The 18,922-nt window shown below is 43.4% G+C and overlaps 1 protein-coding gene across 2 annotated transcripts in view; it reads right to left on the bottom strand.

The window, feature by feature from the left end:
• LOC110505911 (calpain-1 catalytic subunit) overlaps nucleotides 1–16,941 on the bottom strand; it is a 30,237-nt gene extending 13,296 nt beyond the window's left edge. The window contains exons 1-13 of one of the 2 annotated variants that reach the window (XM_021585383.2): nucleotides 16,792–16,941; nucleotides 9,414–9,670; nucleotides 9,222–9,291; nucleotides 6,062–6,180; nucleotides 5,715–5,848; nucleotides 5,438–5,612; nucleotides 4,736–4,810; nucleotides 4,499–4,584; nucleotides 3,689–3,763; nucleotides 3,402–3,562; nucleotides 3,120–3,286; nucleotides 926–937; nucleotides 37–245 (exon numbers count right to left, since the gene is read on the bottom strand). In XM_021585383.2, the coding sequence (XP_021441058.2) occupies nucleotides 37–245; nucleotides 926–937; nucleotides 3,120–3,286; nucleotides 3,402–3,562; nucleotides 3,689–3,763; nucleotides 4,499–4,584; nucleotides 4,736–4,810; nucleotides 5,438–5,612; nucleotides 5,715–5,848; nucleotides 6,062–6,180; nucleotides 9,222–9,291; nucleotides 9,414–9,650 (1,520 nt within the window). In that variant the 5' untranslated portion in view covers nucleotides 9,651–9,670; nucleotides 16,792–16,941. The remainder of the gene's footprint in view (nucleotides 1–36; nucleotides 246–925; nucleotides 938–3,119; nucleotides 3,287–3,401; nucleotides 3,563–3,688; nucleotides 3,764–4,498; nucleotides 4,585–4,735; nucleotides 4,811–5,437; nucleotides 5,613–5,714; nucleotides 5,849–6,061; nucleotides 6,181–9,221; nucleotides 9,292–9,413; nucleotides 9,671–16,791) is intronic. The other variant, XM_036962640.1, reaches the window with a different exon arrangement.
• Nucleotides 16,942–18,922: the final 1,981 nt, after the last annotated feature.

Raw genomic sequence — 18,922 nt, 5'->3', positions numbered from 1 at the left:
ATTATTCATGTCGTTATGGGGTGGGGCTGTGCTTACTGGATGTGGGTCTCTGCCTTGGAGAGGATGGACAGGATGAAGGAGGCGGTTTCATTTGGTTTGAAGGTTGATGGCACGATCAGGTATTCACCAGGTTTCAACCTGAAGAACTCCATCACTTCCCGAGCATTCAGGTAGTTCTTCGATTGGGCGACAGGCACATTGTTGTTGAAGAAGGAGGCAGGAAACTTCCCACTCTGTCCTTTGAACTGAGATCACAATAAAACCACAAATTACAAAAGGCTGTGCTAAAATATGTCTTTGTAAAATGTTACTTTTGAACCGTAATGCAACAATTAAACAAAGCCACTTGGTCGTATACATGTTATATAATAGTTGTGCAACAACCCAACCTGGTCTCAGAGCATTTCGTATTATTCTATAAGTAGATCTGAGACACTCCATTTAGTGTGATATGTTACATTTCGTATGGTATGTGTTCATTTGTGGAGGTCCATTACGTATAATATGTTACGAATTACAATTCATGTTATATGTTAAGAATTCGCAAAACGTACAATCTGTAGTGAATTCTAGGTAGGTGGCTAACATCAGCTAACTCTCTAACGTTAGCTAGGCTAGGGGTTAGGGATTAGGGTTAACGTTAGGAGTTAGGTTAAAGGGTTAAGGTTAGGGTTCGGGGAAGGTTTAGCTACATGCTAAGTAGTTGTAAAGTAGTTTGCAGTTCAAAAGTAACATATCATAATAAATGGGTTATCTCAGATTTACATACAGAATAATGCGAAATGCTCTGAGACCAGGTTGCACAACCATAGTACAACAGAAACCACAGACCAAGGAGAATGCACAGGCCTATCTAGAGCAACAGTGTATTTTGTTAGCTCCTGTATAACGGTGTTTGTGAAAATGATGTATAAAAGTGGCTTACGTGGTCAGACACCTGTAGAAAGTAAAACATATACAATTCAATAGCAGGAACAATAGCATATCTGGACTGTTGAATTTACTCTTATGGGATGACATTATACTTGTAGGTTCATATTGGATAAGTGTGTCTAGATCATCGTTTTTAAATGTTTTAATGATAAAAATAAAAAAAAGTTTGTAGATAAACTTGTTTGAATTGTTTTAGATAAAAGTCATAGACATTTCAGTTTCTTTGTAGAAATACACATTTTCTGCAGCAAATGTAGTGCTTCTGGGTCGTTGGTGAGAAGTGTTATACGGGTTTATCATCTGGGTCGTTGGTGAGAAGTGTTATACGGGTTTATCATCTGGGTCGTTGGTGAGAAGTGTTATACGGGTTTATCATCTGGGTCGTTGGTGAGAAGTGTTATACGGGTTTATCATCTGGGTCGTTGGTGAGAAGTGTTATACGGGTTTATCATCTGGGTCGTTGGTGAGAAGTGTTATACGGGTTTATCTTCTGGGTCGTTGGTGAGAAGTGTTATACGGGTTTATCATCTGGGTCGTTGGTGAGAAGTGTTATACGGGTTTATCATCTGGGTCGTGTGTGAGAAGTGTGATATGTGGGTCGTATCTGAGAAGTGTTATACGGGTTTATCATCTGGGTCATGTGTGAGAGGTGTGATATGTGGGTCGTATATGATAAGTGTTATACGGGTTTATCATCTGGGTCATGTGTGAGAGGTGTGATATTTGGGTCGTATATGAGAAGTGTGATATGGTTTATCATCTGGGTCATGTGTGAGAGGTGTGATATGTGGGTCGTATATGAGAAGTGTTATACGGGTTTATCATCTGGGTCATGTGTGAGAAGTGTGATATGGCTTATCATCTGGGTCATGTGTGAGAGGTGTGATATGTGGGTCGTATATGAGAAGTGTGATATGGTTTATCATCTGGGTCGTGTGTGAGAGGTGTGATATGTGGGTCGTATATGAGAAGTGTTATACGGGTTTATCATCTGGGTCGTGTGTGAGAGGTGTGATATTTGGGTCGTATATGAGAAGTGTGATATGGTTTATCATCTGGGTCGTGTGTGAGAGGTGTGATATGTGGGTCGTATATGAGAAGTGTGATATGGTTTATCATCTGGGTGGTGTGTGAGAGGTGTGATATGTGGGTCGTATATGAGAAGTGTGATATGGTTTATCATCTGGGTCGTGTGTGAGAGGTGTGATATGTGGGTCGTATATGAGAAGTGTTATACGGGTTTATCATCTGGGTCGTGTGTGAGAGGTGTGATATGTGGGTCGTATATGAGAAGTGTGATATGGTTTATCATCTGGGTCGTGTGTGAGAGGTGTGATATGTGGGTCGTATATGAGAAGTGTGATATGGTTTATCATCTGGGTCGTGTGTGAGAGGTGTGATATGTGGGTCGTATATGAGAAGTGTGATATGGTTTATCATCTGGGTCGTGTGTGAGAGGTGTGATATGTGGGTCGTATATGAGAAGTGTTATACGGGTTTATCATCTGGGTCGTGTGTGAGAGGTGTGATATGTGGGTCGTATATGAGAAGTGTGATATGGTTTATCATCTGGGTCGTGTGTGAGAGGTGTGATATGTGGGTCGTATATGAGAAGTGTTATACGGGTTTATCATCTGGGTCATGTGTGAGAAGTGTGATATGGCTTATCATCTGGGTCATGTGTGAGAGGTGTGATATGTGGGTCGTATATGAGAAGTGTGATATGGTTTATCATCTGGGTCGTGTGTGAGAGGTGTGATATGTGGGTCGTATATGAGAAGTGTGATATGGTTTATCATCTGGGTCGTGTGTGAGAGGTGTGATATGTGGGTCGTATATGAGAAGTATGATATGGTTTATCATCTGGGTCATGTGTGAGAGGTGTGATATGTGGGTCGTATATGAGAAGTGTTATACGGGTTTATCATCTGGGTCGTGTGTGAGAGGTGTGATATGTGGGTCGTATATGAGAAGTGTGATATGGTTTATCATCTGGGTCGTGTGTGAGAGGTGTGATATGTGGGTCGTATATGAGAAGTGTGATATGGTTTATCATCTGGGTCGTGTGTGAGAGGTGTGATATGGCTTATCATCTGGGTTGTGTGTGAGAGGTGTGATATGTGGGTTGTATATGAGAAGTGTGATACAGGTTTATGAAACGTGTTCACCAAAGAAGGGCACTGGACCTCAAAGATGGAGAAGCCGATGTGGAGACTTTTGACCAGGCGTCTGTTTCTCTTGTCAGGCTTCTGCATCAGAGACACCAACATGTTGTTGTCGCCCTGTGTCTCAGAGCAGACACCGCTCAATCCCCCAATCTTCACCCGATACTGGGGATTTATCCAGAAGCTGTCTGGGAGACACCACAAAAAAAATATAGATATTTTGACTGTAGATTCAGGAAATGTTGTAGTCATCATGGAACTGCATATAATTCCGTGTCAATTTCCGTGTCATGTAAGATTTACTTGGGAAATTCAGGCAACCACCAGCAGTGGTTCCTGCAACCCATCTGCCATCATGGAATGAAGGGGTCCAATGACAAGTGGAGTTGCCATCAAGAAAATCAGGGCACAGACAGCAGATGTCCACGTCTACAAAGTGCTCACAGAAATGTTTCATCGTCATCCTGAGAAGACAAGCAAAGTTGTGACCGATAAGGTGTCGAAATATCATCACTTGAAATGCTGCATGTGTCAGTTGCACTTATTTACATGGTCTGCAAAACAAATTTCTGCATTATAATATGGTTTACCAGAATTCCCCATCCTCTTCCACTGACAGACACATCTTCCGATCGTCAGGACTCACTGTTTGCCACATGGAAGACCTGACAGGAAAGCCAATGTTATACATCAGTAGATACACAATGGGGCGGCAGGGTAGCCTAGTGGTTAGAGTGTTGGACTAGTAACCGAAAGGTTGTGAGTTCAAGTCCCCAAGGTACAAATCTGTTGTTCTGCCCCTGAACAAGGCCTGTTCCTAGGCCGTTATTGAAAATAAGAATTTGTTAATTTAACTGACTTGCCTAGTAAAATAAAGGTAAAAAATAGATGAACTGGGGAAGAGTCTTAAGTAGTTTTCAAATATTATGCTGTTAGTCACAGACAGCTACATCGTAAGCAAACTCAAGAGTAAAATCAAAACCATAAACCTTGCTTGTATACAAATAGTATGACCTTACATGAAGGAACATACCATTACATACAGTACCTACACAAAGGTAAGCTGAGTGAAAATGTAATGCTTAGACTGGATTATCAGTCTTTTGACAGAACAACTTGTTTTTCAGGAACAGGGGGGTGGGGGGTAAATTAGCTTTAGGGAAACTAGCAATGTGTCATTTCAAGTCAAAAACACAAAACAAGAGACAACAATGTAAAAATCTGCTTGTGAGTGACTTCTGAAGACAATGTAAAAGGTAAGGGAGATTAGCTGACATTTCATAAAGACCTTCTGAAGACAATGTAAAAGGTAAGGGAGATTAGCTGACATTTCATAAAGACCTTTTGAAGACAATGGGTGTGATGACAGGTCACAGTCAGACTATACTGTAAATACATACTTATCGCTCCAGTCTCCTTTCCACTCTCCCTGGCCCCAGGGGTTGAAGAGGCGGATCAGATTAACTAGCATGCCTTGGCTCATGATCTGTGGAAGAAACCAGAATGAACATATGGAAAAGGGTTCATTTTGGGTTGTGCAAAAAAAAAATCATACCACACAAACGCTCCAATTTCCCTCCAGGAAGAACTAGATATTGCCAAAGCATTTCTCTCAGATTGTTAGTTCCATACAGTACCTGTTTAACCCCTGTGACGGTGTAGGCATGACCCCTCACTAATCCGTTGGGTGCCACCGTGTTTGCTGATGTTTCCTACAGAACAATAGACACAGGTTATTACAGGTATTATAAAGTGAAGTAACTGGACCGTAACAGAACAGAGGTTTCAGTCACAAAATATGACCCAATATGAACACAGCCTTCGTCTCTTTTGTGTTTACAAGTTAAACTACGCCACGTCTCATATTACTCTACAGATATGTTATTGACATCAATGATGGTATCTTAATAACACACGTGTTAAAAAAAAAAAAGTAACCTTTATTCAATTGGTGCCCAGGTTAGCCTAGTGGTTAGAGCGTTGGACTAGTAACCGAAAGGTTGCAAGTTTGAATCCCCAAGCTGTCGTTCTGCCCCTGAACAGGCAGTTAACCCACTGTTCCTAGGCCGTCATTGAAAATAAGAATTTGTTCTTAACTGACTTGCCTAGTTAAATAAAATAAATAAATAACAAGGCAAGCCAGTTTTAAGAACACATGTTTATTTACAGCGACAGTCTACTGGGGAACAGTGGATTAACTGCCTTGTTCAGAACAATATATTTTTGACCTTATCAGGTCAGGGATTTGATCCAGCAACCTTTCAGTTACTGGCCCAACACTCGAACCCCTAGGCTACCTGCCCTATGAAGTATTTTGTTCAAAGTTTCATCAAAGCTACCCCTTGAGGTGTTCCACACCCAATCAGCGATTTTGACTTGGCAGCTCTGAACAGGAGGTCCCACAGATTTGGTGGAGCGTCAGTGAGCTTGAATGTGATGTGAACCCCTCCAGTGAAGTCCATCATAGCCTCTGCAGGGGTCCCTGAATTCATGTCTGCGTAGGAGCCACACACCCTGCCAGAAGAAGACAGGTAAATAAGACCAACAATTAAGGTGATGTTTGTTCGTTTTATATAAGAAAGTTCCTTATATAAATAACTGATGTGGCTCACATACTTGGCATAGGCTTTCTCCAGCAAGGCGGGCCAAAACTCATTGGGAGTTTTTGAATGAACGAAAATGAGCCTGCCGTCAACTGTTGGTAGCTTGTCATCGATCACAACGTCCACCCACCTCCCAAACCTCCAGAACTGAAAGATAGGAGGAGAGGAAAATGATTCCTACAGAGACTATTCTCTACGGGGCTTGAGAAAGGTGCCGCATAAGCAGTCATCATTCATTACAATTCAAGAGTTCTCAAAACATCTCAGAAGCTTTTCATTACAATGTATTCTGTGTCAATACATGACATCCTCAAAGGATGATGGTTATTTTAATAAGTTAGTAAGCCCAAGGTAATTTACCCTGAAGTGGAATATTCCGCAGTAATCCTCTTTAAAGCTTTGGTTTAGGGGTACTACTTGTTCCAGGATGTGCTTCTGGAACGTCAAAGCCCCAATGGAAGCAAGAAACCAGCAATCTCCTAAAAAAAAATGACAAGTTTATGCACATCATGACATTTGTAATGCAAAGGGCATGGTGTGGTGGGGGCTTGGTGTGGTGGGGGCGTGGTGTGGTGGGGACATGGTGTGGTGGGGACATGGTGAGGTGGGGCATGGTGTGGTGGGGACGTGGTGTGGTGGGGACATGGTGTGGTGGGGACATGGTGTGGTGGGGACATGGTGTGGTGGGGACATGGTGTGGTGGGGGCATGGTGTGGTGGGGGCATGGTGTGGTGGGGGCATGGTGTGGTGGGGGCATGGTGTGGTAGAGGCATGGTGTGGTGGGGGCATGGTGTGGTGGGGGCATGGTGTGGTAGAGGCATGGTGTAGTAGAGGCATGGTGTGGTAGAGGCATGGTGTGGTAGAGGCATGGTGTGGTGGGGGCATGGTGTGGTGGGGGCATAGTGTGGTGGGGGCATGGTGTGGTGGGGACATGGTGTGGTGGGGGCATGGTGTGGTGGGGGAATGGTGTGGTATGGGCATGGTGTGGTATGGGCATGGTGTGGTATATGTTGACACTTGCTAACTAAGAAATCCACTTTTAATTTATTATATTTAACCGTTATTTAACAAGGTAAGTCAGTTAAGATATACAGTGGGGCAAAAAAAATATTTACACCATAATTTGCAAATAAATTCATTACAAATCCTACAATGTGATTTTCTGGACTTTTTTACCTAATTTTGTCTGTCATAGTTGAAGTGTACCTATGATGAAAATTACAGGCCTCTCTCATCTTTTTAAGTGGGAGAACTTGCACAATTGGTGGCTGACTAAATACTTTTTTTGCCCCACAGTATATATATAAAATATAGGACAAAACACACATCACAACAAGAGAGACAACACAATACTACATAAAGAGAGACCTAAGACAACAACATAGCATGGCAGCAACACATGTAGACACAGCATGGTAGAAACACAACATGACAACAACATGGCAGCAGCACAACATGGCAGCAGCACAACATGGCAGCAGCACAACATGGTAGCAGCACAACATGGTAGCAGCCAGTGGTGGAAAAAGTACCCAATTGTCATACTTGTGTAAATGTAATTGCAAAAATATTCATAAGAATTAAAGTGCTTATATTAAGCAAACCAGATTTTTATTTTATTTATTTATGGATAGCCAGGGGCACAATACAGCGCACAGACATAATTTCCAAATGAAGCATTTGTGTTTAGTGGGTCCTGCAGGTCAGAGGCAGTAGGGATGACCAGGGATGTTCTCTGTTTAGTGAGTCCTGCAGATCAGAGGCAGTAGGGATGACCAGGGATGTTCTCTGTTTAGTGAGTCCTGCAGATCAGAGGCAGTAGGGATGACCAGGGATGTTCTCTGTTTAGTGGGTCCTGCAGATCAGAGGCAGTAGGGATGACCAGGGATGTTCTCTGTTTAGTGAGTCCTGCAGATCAGAGGCAGTAGGGATGACCAGGGATGTTCTCTGTTTAGTGAGTCCTGCAGATCAGAGGCAGTAGGGATGACCAGGGATGTTCTCTGTTTAGTGGGTCCTGCAGATCAGAGGCAGTAGGGATGACCAGGGATGTTCTCTGTTTAGTGAGTCCTGCAGATCAGAGGCAGTAGGGATGACCAGGGATGTTCTCTGTTTAGTGAGTCCTGCAGGTCAGAGGCAGTAGGGATGACCAGGGATGTTCTCTGTTTAGTGAGTCCCCCAGATCAGAGGCAGTAGGGATGACCAGGGATGCTCTCTGTTTAGTGGGTCCTGCAGGTCAGAGGCAGTAGGGATGACCAGGGATGTTCTCTGTTTAGTGGGTCCCCCAGATCAGAGGCAGTAGGGATGACCAGGGATGTTCTCTGTTTAGTGGGTCCTGCAGGTCAGAGGCAGTAGGGATGACCAGGGATGTTCTCTGTTTAGTGAGTCCCCCAGATCAGAGGCAGTAGGGATGACCAGGGATGCTCTCTGTTTAGTGGGTCCTGCAGGTCAGAGGCAGTAGGGATGACCAGGGATGTTCTCTGTTTAGTGGGTCCTGCAGGTCAGAGGCAGTAGGGATGACCAGGTATGTTCTCTGTTTAGTGAGTCCTGCAGGTCAGAGGCAGTAGGGATGACCAGGGATGTTCTCTGTTTAGTGGGTCCCCCAGATCAGAGGCAGTAGGGATGACCAGGGATGTTCTCTGTTTAGTGAGTCCTCCAGATCAGAGGCTAGTAGGGATGACCAGGGATGTTCTCTGTTTAGTGGGTCCCCCAGATCAGAGGCAGTAGGGATGACCAGGGATGTTCTCTTGATATTGGACCATTTTCCTGCCATGCTAAGCGTTCAACATGTTGTAATGATTGTCGTTAGGAGACGGACAAGAGGACCAAAGTGCAGCGTGGTGCGTATTCGTAATACTTTTAATAAAGATGAATACTATAACAAAAACAACAAACCGACACACGAACAGTTCTGCAAGGTGCAACAAAAACACTAAACAGAAAATAACTACCCACAACCCATAGTGAGAAAACAGGCTGCCTAAGTATGGTTCTCAATCGGAGACAACGATTGCCAGCTGCCTCTGATTGGGAACCATACCAGGCCAAACACAGAGAAATAGAAAACATAGAACACAAAACATAGAATGCCCACCCCAACTCACGCCCTGAGCAAACTAAAATAGAGACATAAAAAAGGAACTAAGGTCAGGACGTGACACATGCAACGAGAACTTTTGGGTGTCAGGGAAAATGTATGTTAGTAAAAAGTACATTATTTTCTTTAGGAATGTAGTGAAGTAAAAGTAAAAGTTGTTAAAAAATATAAATAGTAAAGTAAAGTACAGATTAAGTAGTAGTTTCATGTGTTTTTTATTTAAGTACTTCACTCCACTGGTAGCAGCACAAAACATGGTACAAACATTATTGGGCACAGACAAAAGCACAAAGGGCAAGAAGGTAGAGACAAAAATACATCACACAAAGCAGCCACAACTGTCAGTAAGAGTGTCCATGATGGAGTCGTTGAATGAAGAGATGGAGATAAAAAAAACTGTCTAGTTTGAGTGTTTGTTCCACTTACCAACCATTCCTTGCCCAAAGTCAAACCTTGAAAGTCCATCAACCACAAAATCTGGATACTGTACCATTTTCTGTAAGAGTGAATGCACACATTACACCTATTGATAATGTTTATAATTTCTATTCATAATTACATATTAAAATCAGTTAACACTGTGTGCTGTAATGTGTACAGATCTGGATGATGTCATACCGCTGGTCTCAACCACACCACTCTGCCCATGTTATCAGGGGAAAGTAGCCCATCACCAATGGAGTTATGGTCTGGGGGGAACATCTCATCGATGTACCTCACTCCCCTGGCCAAACAGTATTGCGTCAGCTGCTGAAAGTCTTGGTTGCTGTGTTTCTCTGGGTTGGCAAGACTCCCAACACCCTCTTTCTTGTGGCGCTCCCGCATTATACTCATACACACACCGGGAGGAGGCATTGTTGTCCTGTATGCAGGATCTGTTAGCAGGGTGAAATGATGAAATACTCTGAATCAATAGGTGGAGCCTAAATATAAAAAACATACTGCATTATTAAGTGTTGATGACAAGTAACAATAACAGATGTACAAAACTACTTAATGCAGTAGTATATTGTACATTCATTTTTACAGATATTATTTTATATTTTAAAGGATCTTATTCATAATACATAGCCTACATCCAATCTATCACATGAAAAGTCCCCCCAAAAATGCAAGAAAGAATAGTCTGCAGAGGGTACTCCAAAACTGGGGTACGTCGGGGGTACGTCACACATAAATGTGATTCACAACATCAACAGAAAAATCTTCACATTTTCAAACTGTACATTTGTATTTTCCAACGAGGCTATACATTTGGGTGAGGTGTTTTTTCCAAGCCAGAGTCGCCTCGTTTCACTGGCAAAAATCATATTAAACCATCTAGTGTTCAAGCGAAATAACAACACAACGTCAAATACAGGTAGCCTAGTCAAATAATTAACTTCCAATCATATTAACCGTTACTCTCTCACAGAAAACCTTCACTCTTGCACAGACATTTAGAAACAAAACATGACAATTTGAAAAATAAGCCAAAGGAGTATTTTCAGCGAGAATAACGATGACTTTTGAGTGGTAAGACATGTATAAAAGCAACAGATACCATTAATAAGAAGGGGCTAGACGTGTCTTATATGGTGAGCTACCGAGTGGCTAGGACAGGCAAGCCCCATACTATTGTGGAGGACTTAATTCTTCCTGCTGCCGTGGATATGGCTGGGACAATGCTACGGGAAAAGGCCCAAAAAACTACACAGACGATGCCTTCATCAAACAACACTGTTTCACGACGCATCAGTGACATGGCAGGAGATGTTCTGAAACAATTACTGTTTCGCATACAAGCCAGTGAATTCCATCCGTTAAAGCTGGATGAGTCAACAGAGGTGGCGGGTCTGGCACAGCTCCTGGTATATGTCCGCTACATTTATGGGGGGTCAATTAAGGAAGACATCCTCTTCTGCAAACCACTGGAAACCAGGACAACATGAGAGGGTATTTTTAAAGAACTGGACAGCTTTGTGACATCAAATGGACACAAGATGTGTTGGTATCTGTACTGATGTCTACTGATAATCATTTTCACTTGTCTGACTGCTTGCATGATGATCAGTTTCTCACACGACTGGCCTATCTTGGTGATATTTTTTCTTGCCTGAATTATCGGACTCTCCGTGACAATGTGTAGGACAAAATTGAGGCTATGATAAAGAAGTTGGAGCTCTTTTCTGTCTGCATTAACAAGAACAACACACAGGTCTTTCCATCATTGTATGATTTTTAGTGTGCAAATGAACTTAAGCTTACGGGCAATGTGAAATGTGATATAGAGAAGTACCTGAGTTTGGTGAGTAATTACACAGGTACTTTCCACAAACAACTGGATTCGTTATCCCTTTCATTCCATGCCTCCAGTCCACTTACCGATATCTGAACCAGAGAGCCTCATCAAAATTGCAACAAGTGGTTCTGTGAAAATGTAATTTAATCAGAAGCCACTGCCAGATTTCTGGATTGGGCTGCACTCAGAGTTTTTTGCCTTGTCAAATCGCGTTGTTAAGACACTGATGCCCTTGGCAACCACGCACCTATGTTTATTTATTTGTATTTTTATTTCACCTTTATTTAACCAGGTAGGCTAGTTGAGAACACCTTTATTTAACCAAGTAGACTAGTTGAGAACACCTTTATTTAACCAGGTAGGCTAGTTGAGAACAAGTTCTCATTTACAACTGCGACCTGGCCAAGATAAAGCAAAGCAGTGTGACACAAACAACAACAACAGAGTTACACATGGAATAAACAAGTATACAGTCAATAACACAATAGAAAAAAAGGAAAGCCTATATACAGTGTGTGCAAATGGCATGAGGAGGTAAGGCAATAAATAGGCCATAGTAGCGAAGTAATTACAAGTTAGTAAATTAACACTGGAGTGATAGATGAGCAGATGATGATGTGCATGTAGAAATACTTGTCACGAATACTACCGAAGGTGGCTCCCCTTCCTGTTCGGTGGTCGTCGTCGCCGGTCTACTAGCTTTCACCTGTTCTAATTGTTTTCACCTGTTCCTTGTTGGGGTTTTGGGATGGGTGTTATTTAAGTTTGTTTATCCCGCTGGTGTTTGTGCGGGCTTGTTGTTATTGTTATGTTTGTGGTTATTGTTGTCTTTTGGGTTTTCCCTGTCCAGGTTTTGTAACTAAGGTTTTGGGTTTGTTTGCACCTGTGTTTAGGGCTTCACCCATGTTTGGACCTGTTACTTTGTAGGGGACATTAAAGCGTTTTCTCCCGTTTACTTTTGCTCTCTGCGTCTGACTCCACACCCATCCCTCACCCACCGTTACAGAAGCCCGCACCACCAGATGGAGTCAGCAGGAGCAGCGACCACCCCTCTCCCCACGATGGAGGAGAGAGTCCTTCATCATACGTCCATCCTCCATCGCATCGTATCAGCGATGGATCAAATGATGGAGAGGATGGACCGTTGGGAGAGGAGTGGTCTCCCTACTACCCCACCTACCCTCCCACCAGCAACTCTACCATCTCCTCCAGCGGGATCCGGTGCCAGCGCTCTGCGCGTCACGCCTCCGAGGGAGTACGATGAAGCGGCGGCGGGCCGTTCGGCCGGCTCCCTCGGACGAGGAGAGCGTGAGTTTTCTCGTCTCCTGCCTGACGGGTAGGGCCCTGGAGTGGGCCAATGCCGTCTGGAATGGGCCCGACTCAGCGAGAGGCCACCTGGAGTTCACCCGCCGTTTCCGGGCTGTGTTCGATCATCCTCCGGAGGGCTGAGCGGCGGGTGAGAGGTTGTTCCTTCTTCGCCAGGGGACGAGCAGGACTTTGCGCTGGAATTCCGGACCTTGGCCGCTGGAGCGACGTGGAACGACAGGGCCCTGATAGACCATTACAGGTGTAGCCTAAGAGAGGACGTCCGCAGGGAGCTGGCTTGTCGGGACACTACGCTCAGTTTGGATGAGCTGATCAACATGTCTATCCGGCTAGACCATCTGCTGGCTGCTCGCGGACGTTCTGAAAGGGTCCTGTCAGTTCCACCTCCTGCCCTCCCCGCTCCAATCCCGATGGAGCTAGGAGGGGCTGCATCTAAGGAGACCGGAGGAGGAGGCTCCTCCTGTACCCATTGTGGCCGGAGAGGGCATACCTCCAGTCGGTGCTTTAGGAGTCCGTCTGGGAGTAGAGAGGGCAGGCAGAACACTCCTCGGTCACCCCAGGTGAGTCAGCACCACACTCTCCCAGAGCTTCCTGTTGGTCACATGTTTTTGTTAATTTGTTTCCTGAAGATTTTCCCCTCTCTCCAGTATAAGGCGCTAGTCGATTCAGGCGCAGGGGGAATTTTATAGATAGCGGACTCGCCCAGAGGTTGAGGATTCCGTTAGTTAAGGTAGACCCCCCCCTTCCCCGTGCACTCCTTTGATAGTCGACCGTTAGGGTCAGGGCTGGTCAGGGAGTCCACGATTCCTCTGGAGATGATTACGCTGGGGAATCATAAGGAGTGGATTAGTCTGTTCCCTATCGATTCACCTGCGTTTCCGGTGGTGTTGGGGATTTCCTGGCTGGCTATTCACAATCCTAACATTTCATGGAGAAAGGGAGCTCTCCAGGGGTGGTCTGATGAGTGTTCAGGCAGGTGTTTAGGAGTTTCCATCGGTGCGACAACGGTGGAGAGTCCAGACCAGGTTTCCACCGTGCGCATTCCTGCTGAGTATGCCGATTTGGCTATCGCCTTCAGTAAGACGAAGGCGACCCTATTACCACCCCATCGATAGGGGGACCTCCGTTTTTTCCCGTTTACTTTTGCTCTCTCTTGCTCCCATCACTCACCCACCGTTACAATACTGGTGTGCAAAAGAGCAGAAAATTAAATAAAAACAATATAGGGATGAGGTAGGTAGATTGGGTGAGCTATATACAGATGGGCTATGTACAGCTGCAGCGATCGGTTAGCTGCTCAGATAGCTGATGTTTAAAGTTAGTGAGGGATATATAAGTCTCCAGCTTCAGTGATTTTTGCAATTCGTTCCAGTCACTGGCAGCAAAGAACTGGAAGGAAAGGCGGGCAAAGGAAGTGTTGGCTTTGGGGATGACCAGTGAGATATACCTGCTGGAGCGCGTGCTATGGGTGGTTGTTGTTATCATGATCAGTGAGCTGAGATAAGGCGGAGCTTTACCTAGCATAGACTTATAGATGACCTGGAGCCAGTGGGTCTGGTGACTAATATGTAACGAGGGCCAGTCGACTAGAGCATGCAGGTCGCAGTGGTGGGTGGTATAAGGGGCTTTGGTAACGAAACGGATGGCACTGTGAGAGACTACATCCAATTTGCTGAGAAGAGTATTGGAAGTTATTTTGCAGATGACATCGCCGAAGTTGAGTATTGGTAGGATAGTCAATTTTACTAGGGTAAGTTTGGCGGCGTGGGTGAAGGAGGCTTTGTTTGCGAAATAGAAAGACGATTCTAGATTTGATTTTGGATTGGAGATGTTTGATATGAGTCTGGAAGGAGAGTTTACAGTCTAGCCAGACACCTAGGTATTTGTAGTTGTCCACATATTCTAGGTCAGAACCGTCCAGAGTAGTGATGCAAGTCGGGCGGGTGGATTTGGGCAGCGAAAGGTTGAAAAGCATGCATTTGGTTGTACTTGCATTTAAGAGCAGTTGGAGGCCACAGAAGGAGTGTTGTATGACATTGAAGCTTGTTTGGAGTTTAACACAGTGTCTAAAGAAGGGCCAGATGTATACGGAATGGTGTTGTCTGCATAGAGGTGGATCAGGGAATCACCCGCAGCAAGAGCGACATCGTTGATATATACAGAGAAAAGAGTCGGCCCGAGAATTGAACCCTGTGGTACCCCCATAGAGATTGCCAGAGGTCCGGACAACAGGCCCTCCGATTTGACACACTGAACTCTGTCTGCCAAGTAGTTGGTGAACCAGGCGAGGCAGTCATTTGAGAAACCAAGGCTATTGAGTCTGCCGATAAGAATGTGGTGATTGACAGAGTCGAAAGCCTTGGCCAGGTCGATGAAGACGGCTGCACAGTACTGTCTTTTAATGAGGGCAGTTATGATATTGTTTAGTACCTTGAGCATGGCTGAGGTGCACCCATGACCAGCTCGGAAACTGGATTGCACAGAGAAGGTATGGTGGGATTCGAAATGGTCAGTGATCTGTTTATTTGCTTGGCTTTTGAAGACTTTAGAAAGGCAGGGCAGGATGGATTTAGGTCTATAACAGTTTCGGTCTAGAGTGTCACCCCCTTTGAAGAGGGGGAGGACCGCGGCAGCTTTCCAATCTTTAGGGATCTCGGACAATACAAAAGAGAGGTTGAACAGACTGGTAATAGGGATTGCAACAATGGCGGCGGATAAGTCCAGATTGTCTAGCCCAGCTGATATGTACGGGTCCAGGTTTTGCAGCTCTTTCAGAACATCTGCTATCTGGATTTGTGTGAAGGAGAAGCTGGGGAGGCTTGGGCGAGTAGCTGCGGGGGGTGCGGAGCTGTTGGCCGGGTTTGGGGTAGCCAAGAGGAAAGTACAAGAACAAGTACAAGTAGGCTACTATTGAAACCGATTAATTAGGGCCGATTTCAAGTTTTGATAACTACTGGCAATCAGCATTTTTGGACGTGGATTACGGCCGATTACTTTACATTCCACGAGGAAACTGCGTGGCAGGTTGACCACCTTTTGCGAGTGCAGCAAGGAGCCAAGGTACGTTGCTAGCTAGCATTAAACTTATCTTGTAAAAAACAACCAATCACATAATCACTAGTTAACCACTCATGGTTGATGATATTACTAGGTTATATGCAACGCAGCTTGTCCTGCGCTGCATATAATCAATGCGGTGCCTGTTCATTTTTCATCGAATCACAGCCTACTTCGCCAAACGGGGGATGATTTAACAAAAGCCCATTCGTGAAAAAAGCACAATCGTTGCACAAATGTACCTAACCGTAAACACCAACGCCTTTCTTAAAATCAATACACAGAAATATATTTAGCTAAAATAAATTAATGTTAGCAGGCATATTAACTAGGGAAATTGTGACACTTCTCTTGTGTTCATTGCAAGCAGAGTAAGGGTTTATGCAACAGTGTGGGCCGCCTGGCTCGTTGCGAACTAATTTGCCAGAATTCTACATCATTATCACATAACATTGAAGGTTGTGCAGTGTAACAGCAATATTTAGACTTAGGGTTGCTTAAACCACATCAGGAGCCCACTTTTGAGGTTTAGAGAATATCTAAGACATTCACATTTGTAAAAAAAAAAACTAGCATATGAGATGGAGTTAGTTAGTATAGGCAATGCCCACTGAAGCATTAGTGGGTATATGGCGTATACCTGAGCATACCTACCCTCCACTACACCACTGGATGGAGGCTGAATTAACTATGCATGAATGCAACGACATTCTAAACGTACAGTTTCTTCAGAAAGTAGAAAGTAGTTATAACTCTTGACTTTTCCACATGTTGTTGTGTGACAGCCTGAATTAAAAATGGATAAAATATCTCTATATATATATACTGTATATATATTTTTTCTAATTTCCTGTCTACACACAATACCCCATAAGTTAAACATGTTTTTTAAATTTTAGCAAATGTATTGAATGCAAAATACAGAAATATGTCATTTATAAACAATACAAACAATGTGCTCATGAGGAGGGTACAATGATAAGATCTCTTCAATTTCTCATATTTCTCAACGGTAAGTCTCAATCCAAGCTCATTTGTCTCATGAAGTCCCAATAATATATGTATTTTTAAGTAATCAGCCTTAGGAGAAACAGTTCAGATATATGTGATGACTCAATAATACAAAATTGAGATCACCAATGTTTCATCAGAGATGAAGAAAAGACTACTCAGAGCAAAATATTTTGTTGTAATGTTTGAGTCACACAGAGATCACATGAATACATAAGCCATGGTGAAATGTAACATGACCGTGCCTGTTTCAGGCACGTGTAGTCTACACAAACCATTAATAACACAGGCTGTAAATCAGAGTCAGGTAAAGTGCCTCACCTTAGAATATCGCAGGAATGGTTGTTATTATTCAAAGTTTTCAATCTTTTAGAAACTAATTCAGGTCATCGTCATCTTATATACCTGACGGTTCCAGAGATTTCTAATGTACTGTAGGCTACTGAATGTGGGCGTGCGTGGCACAAACCACGCCCACATTAGGTAGGTCTCCAATACATACAAATGCTCTCCTAGCTTCTCATATTACCACAGCTTTCCATTGGATAGGGTAGTGGCAAATCTAGTTTAGTCGGTCATATAGCCATCCGTTTTAATTTTTGCTTTAGATCAGAAGAGAAACTTCTGAAAATACAGAAAGAGAGAATAGGTTCACAAGACTTGAAAAGGGGAAATTCCAACTGATGTATGTTGCTAAATCAGATAGGCTATATACATATTGTGTAGGCTAAGCCTATTTGAAAGTGTTAACTTGAGAATAAAAAATATAGTTTACAAAAGGCAAATAATCAAGTGAAGCCTGGGTACTAGTTGAGCTACAGTCAGTTGTTTGATCCTGTGAAATGTCCTATCACTGTAGGCAGCAGATGTTAGTCCAAGCATATTTTTTTTCTCACCTGCACGGGCTTGTCGTTTCTTCCTTCAGCAAGACTTGTGGCATTTTAAGGATTTGCCCAAACAAAATTTGACATTTAGAGTAACTGCCATGGGAGGAAAAAAACCCACACAACAAACACAGAAAGTAAATGAATCATGACATATCTAATGTTGCCAAGACCACAATACTCACAACTATACTCATGTACCATAGTCATGTTCTGCAGATTTTAAAATGCGTTTTTATTAAAAATGTTCTCCGTTTATCACGGGCCTCTTCCCTCAGCTAAACTGGTCACATAAAATGAGGTGGAATGTCTAAAACAGTCTTGTATTTCTGAAACTATTATTATCTTAAATTTTTTTTTTTTTAAATACAATTTTAAATGAATCATACTATGCTACTGTCCATGTTTGATAATAACATATACAATAAATTGACTAATAAATAACTAACGGTAATTTCCAGGTTTTCTGGAAAACAAAGGAAAGCCACAAACTCTAGGAGCTCAGATGCAAAAAATGTAATGTCCAACGTTTCGACAGGCAAGCTGTCTTCATCAGGGTACAATCACAAACACTGCGGGATGACTCGTTTATATAGTGTCAAAAGACACACATGTGTCTGTAATCATGGCCAAGAGTGGCCTAATATCATTGGTTAATAATCAAATATTAAAATGTCATACAAAGAACAGCATACAAAAAGCAAATGGAGAGCATAGGTTCATTTTAGACTGCACAAGCTTCCAAACAACTACAATGGCAAAAGTCACAGTAATCACAAGAATGGCTTCAGATCAACGTCTACCTGCATTGACTTGACATAGTACAGTGTATGTAATAACGTACTGTACGTTTGTCAAAAGTCATTTCATAGAGCAATCAAGATGTCAGTCATCTTGTAAATCATGTTGGGGTCTCCGAAAGGCCAGCTTTTGTGGTGCAAAGTTGAGCCAGTTTTTCTTCTGTCCTTTATGCCACAGAAGATTTTCCCCTGTTCTCACACTTGCATGCTTGTCTTTGTTCATTTGAGGATGTAAGCTCCTGTTGAGTCACTGACAAGGCCTTGGGGCAACTTGATTGACTGCATGGAGACTTGAATGTCAAACCTGCTAGTTCTTGTTCTTCTTCAAATCACTTTTACGCTGACTATCAAATAACAACACAAGGTATACCAAGGAGAAGACTTGTTGTCTGTAGCACTCCTACAATAAGCTTCCCTTGACTTTGACTGCAGAGGTCTCAGAGTATATGACTTTAACATAAGCATTGAAAGAACATTGCCTGTGGTGGAATCATACATGCATTTTATGCAATTATCTAACAACATTCCTTAGCCTAGGAATAATTACATTGTGTGGTGGTCCTAAACTGACAGGGCTCTACCTGTGAAGAGCACATGCCCCTTAGCACTTATTCTCCAAAGTGCCCTATTGGGTGGAGGTATAATTTCCCATAAAATATTTTTTTTGGGGGGTACATATGTTTTGCCATTGCTGTTCAGAACCCACTCCCCACAAGTCGTCGTGATGCCTTCAAGTTTGCCCCCCCCCCCCCCCCCCCCCCCCTCCCC

The sequence above is a fragment of the Oncorhynchus mykiss genome, chromosome 25 (genome assembly GCF_013265735.2).
Source record: "Oncorhynchus mykiss isolate Arlee chromosome 25, USDA_OmykA_1.1, whole genome shotgun sequence".
NCBI lineage: Eukaryota > Metazoa > Chordata > Actinopteri > Salmoniformes > Salmonidae > Oncorhynchus > Oncorhynchus mykiss.
The sequence above is the reverse complement of the archived record's forward strand: the minus strand, read 5'-3'. Positions and strand labels throughout refer to the sequence as shown.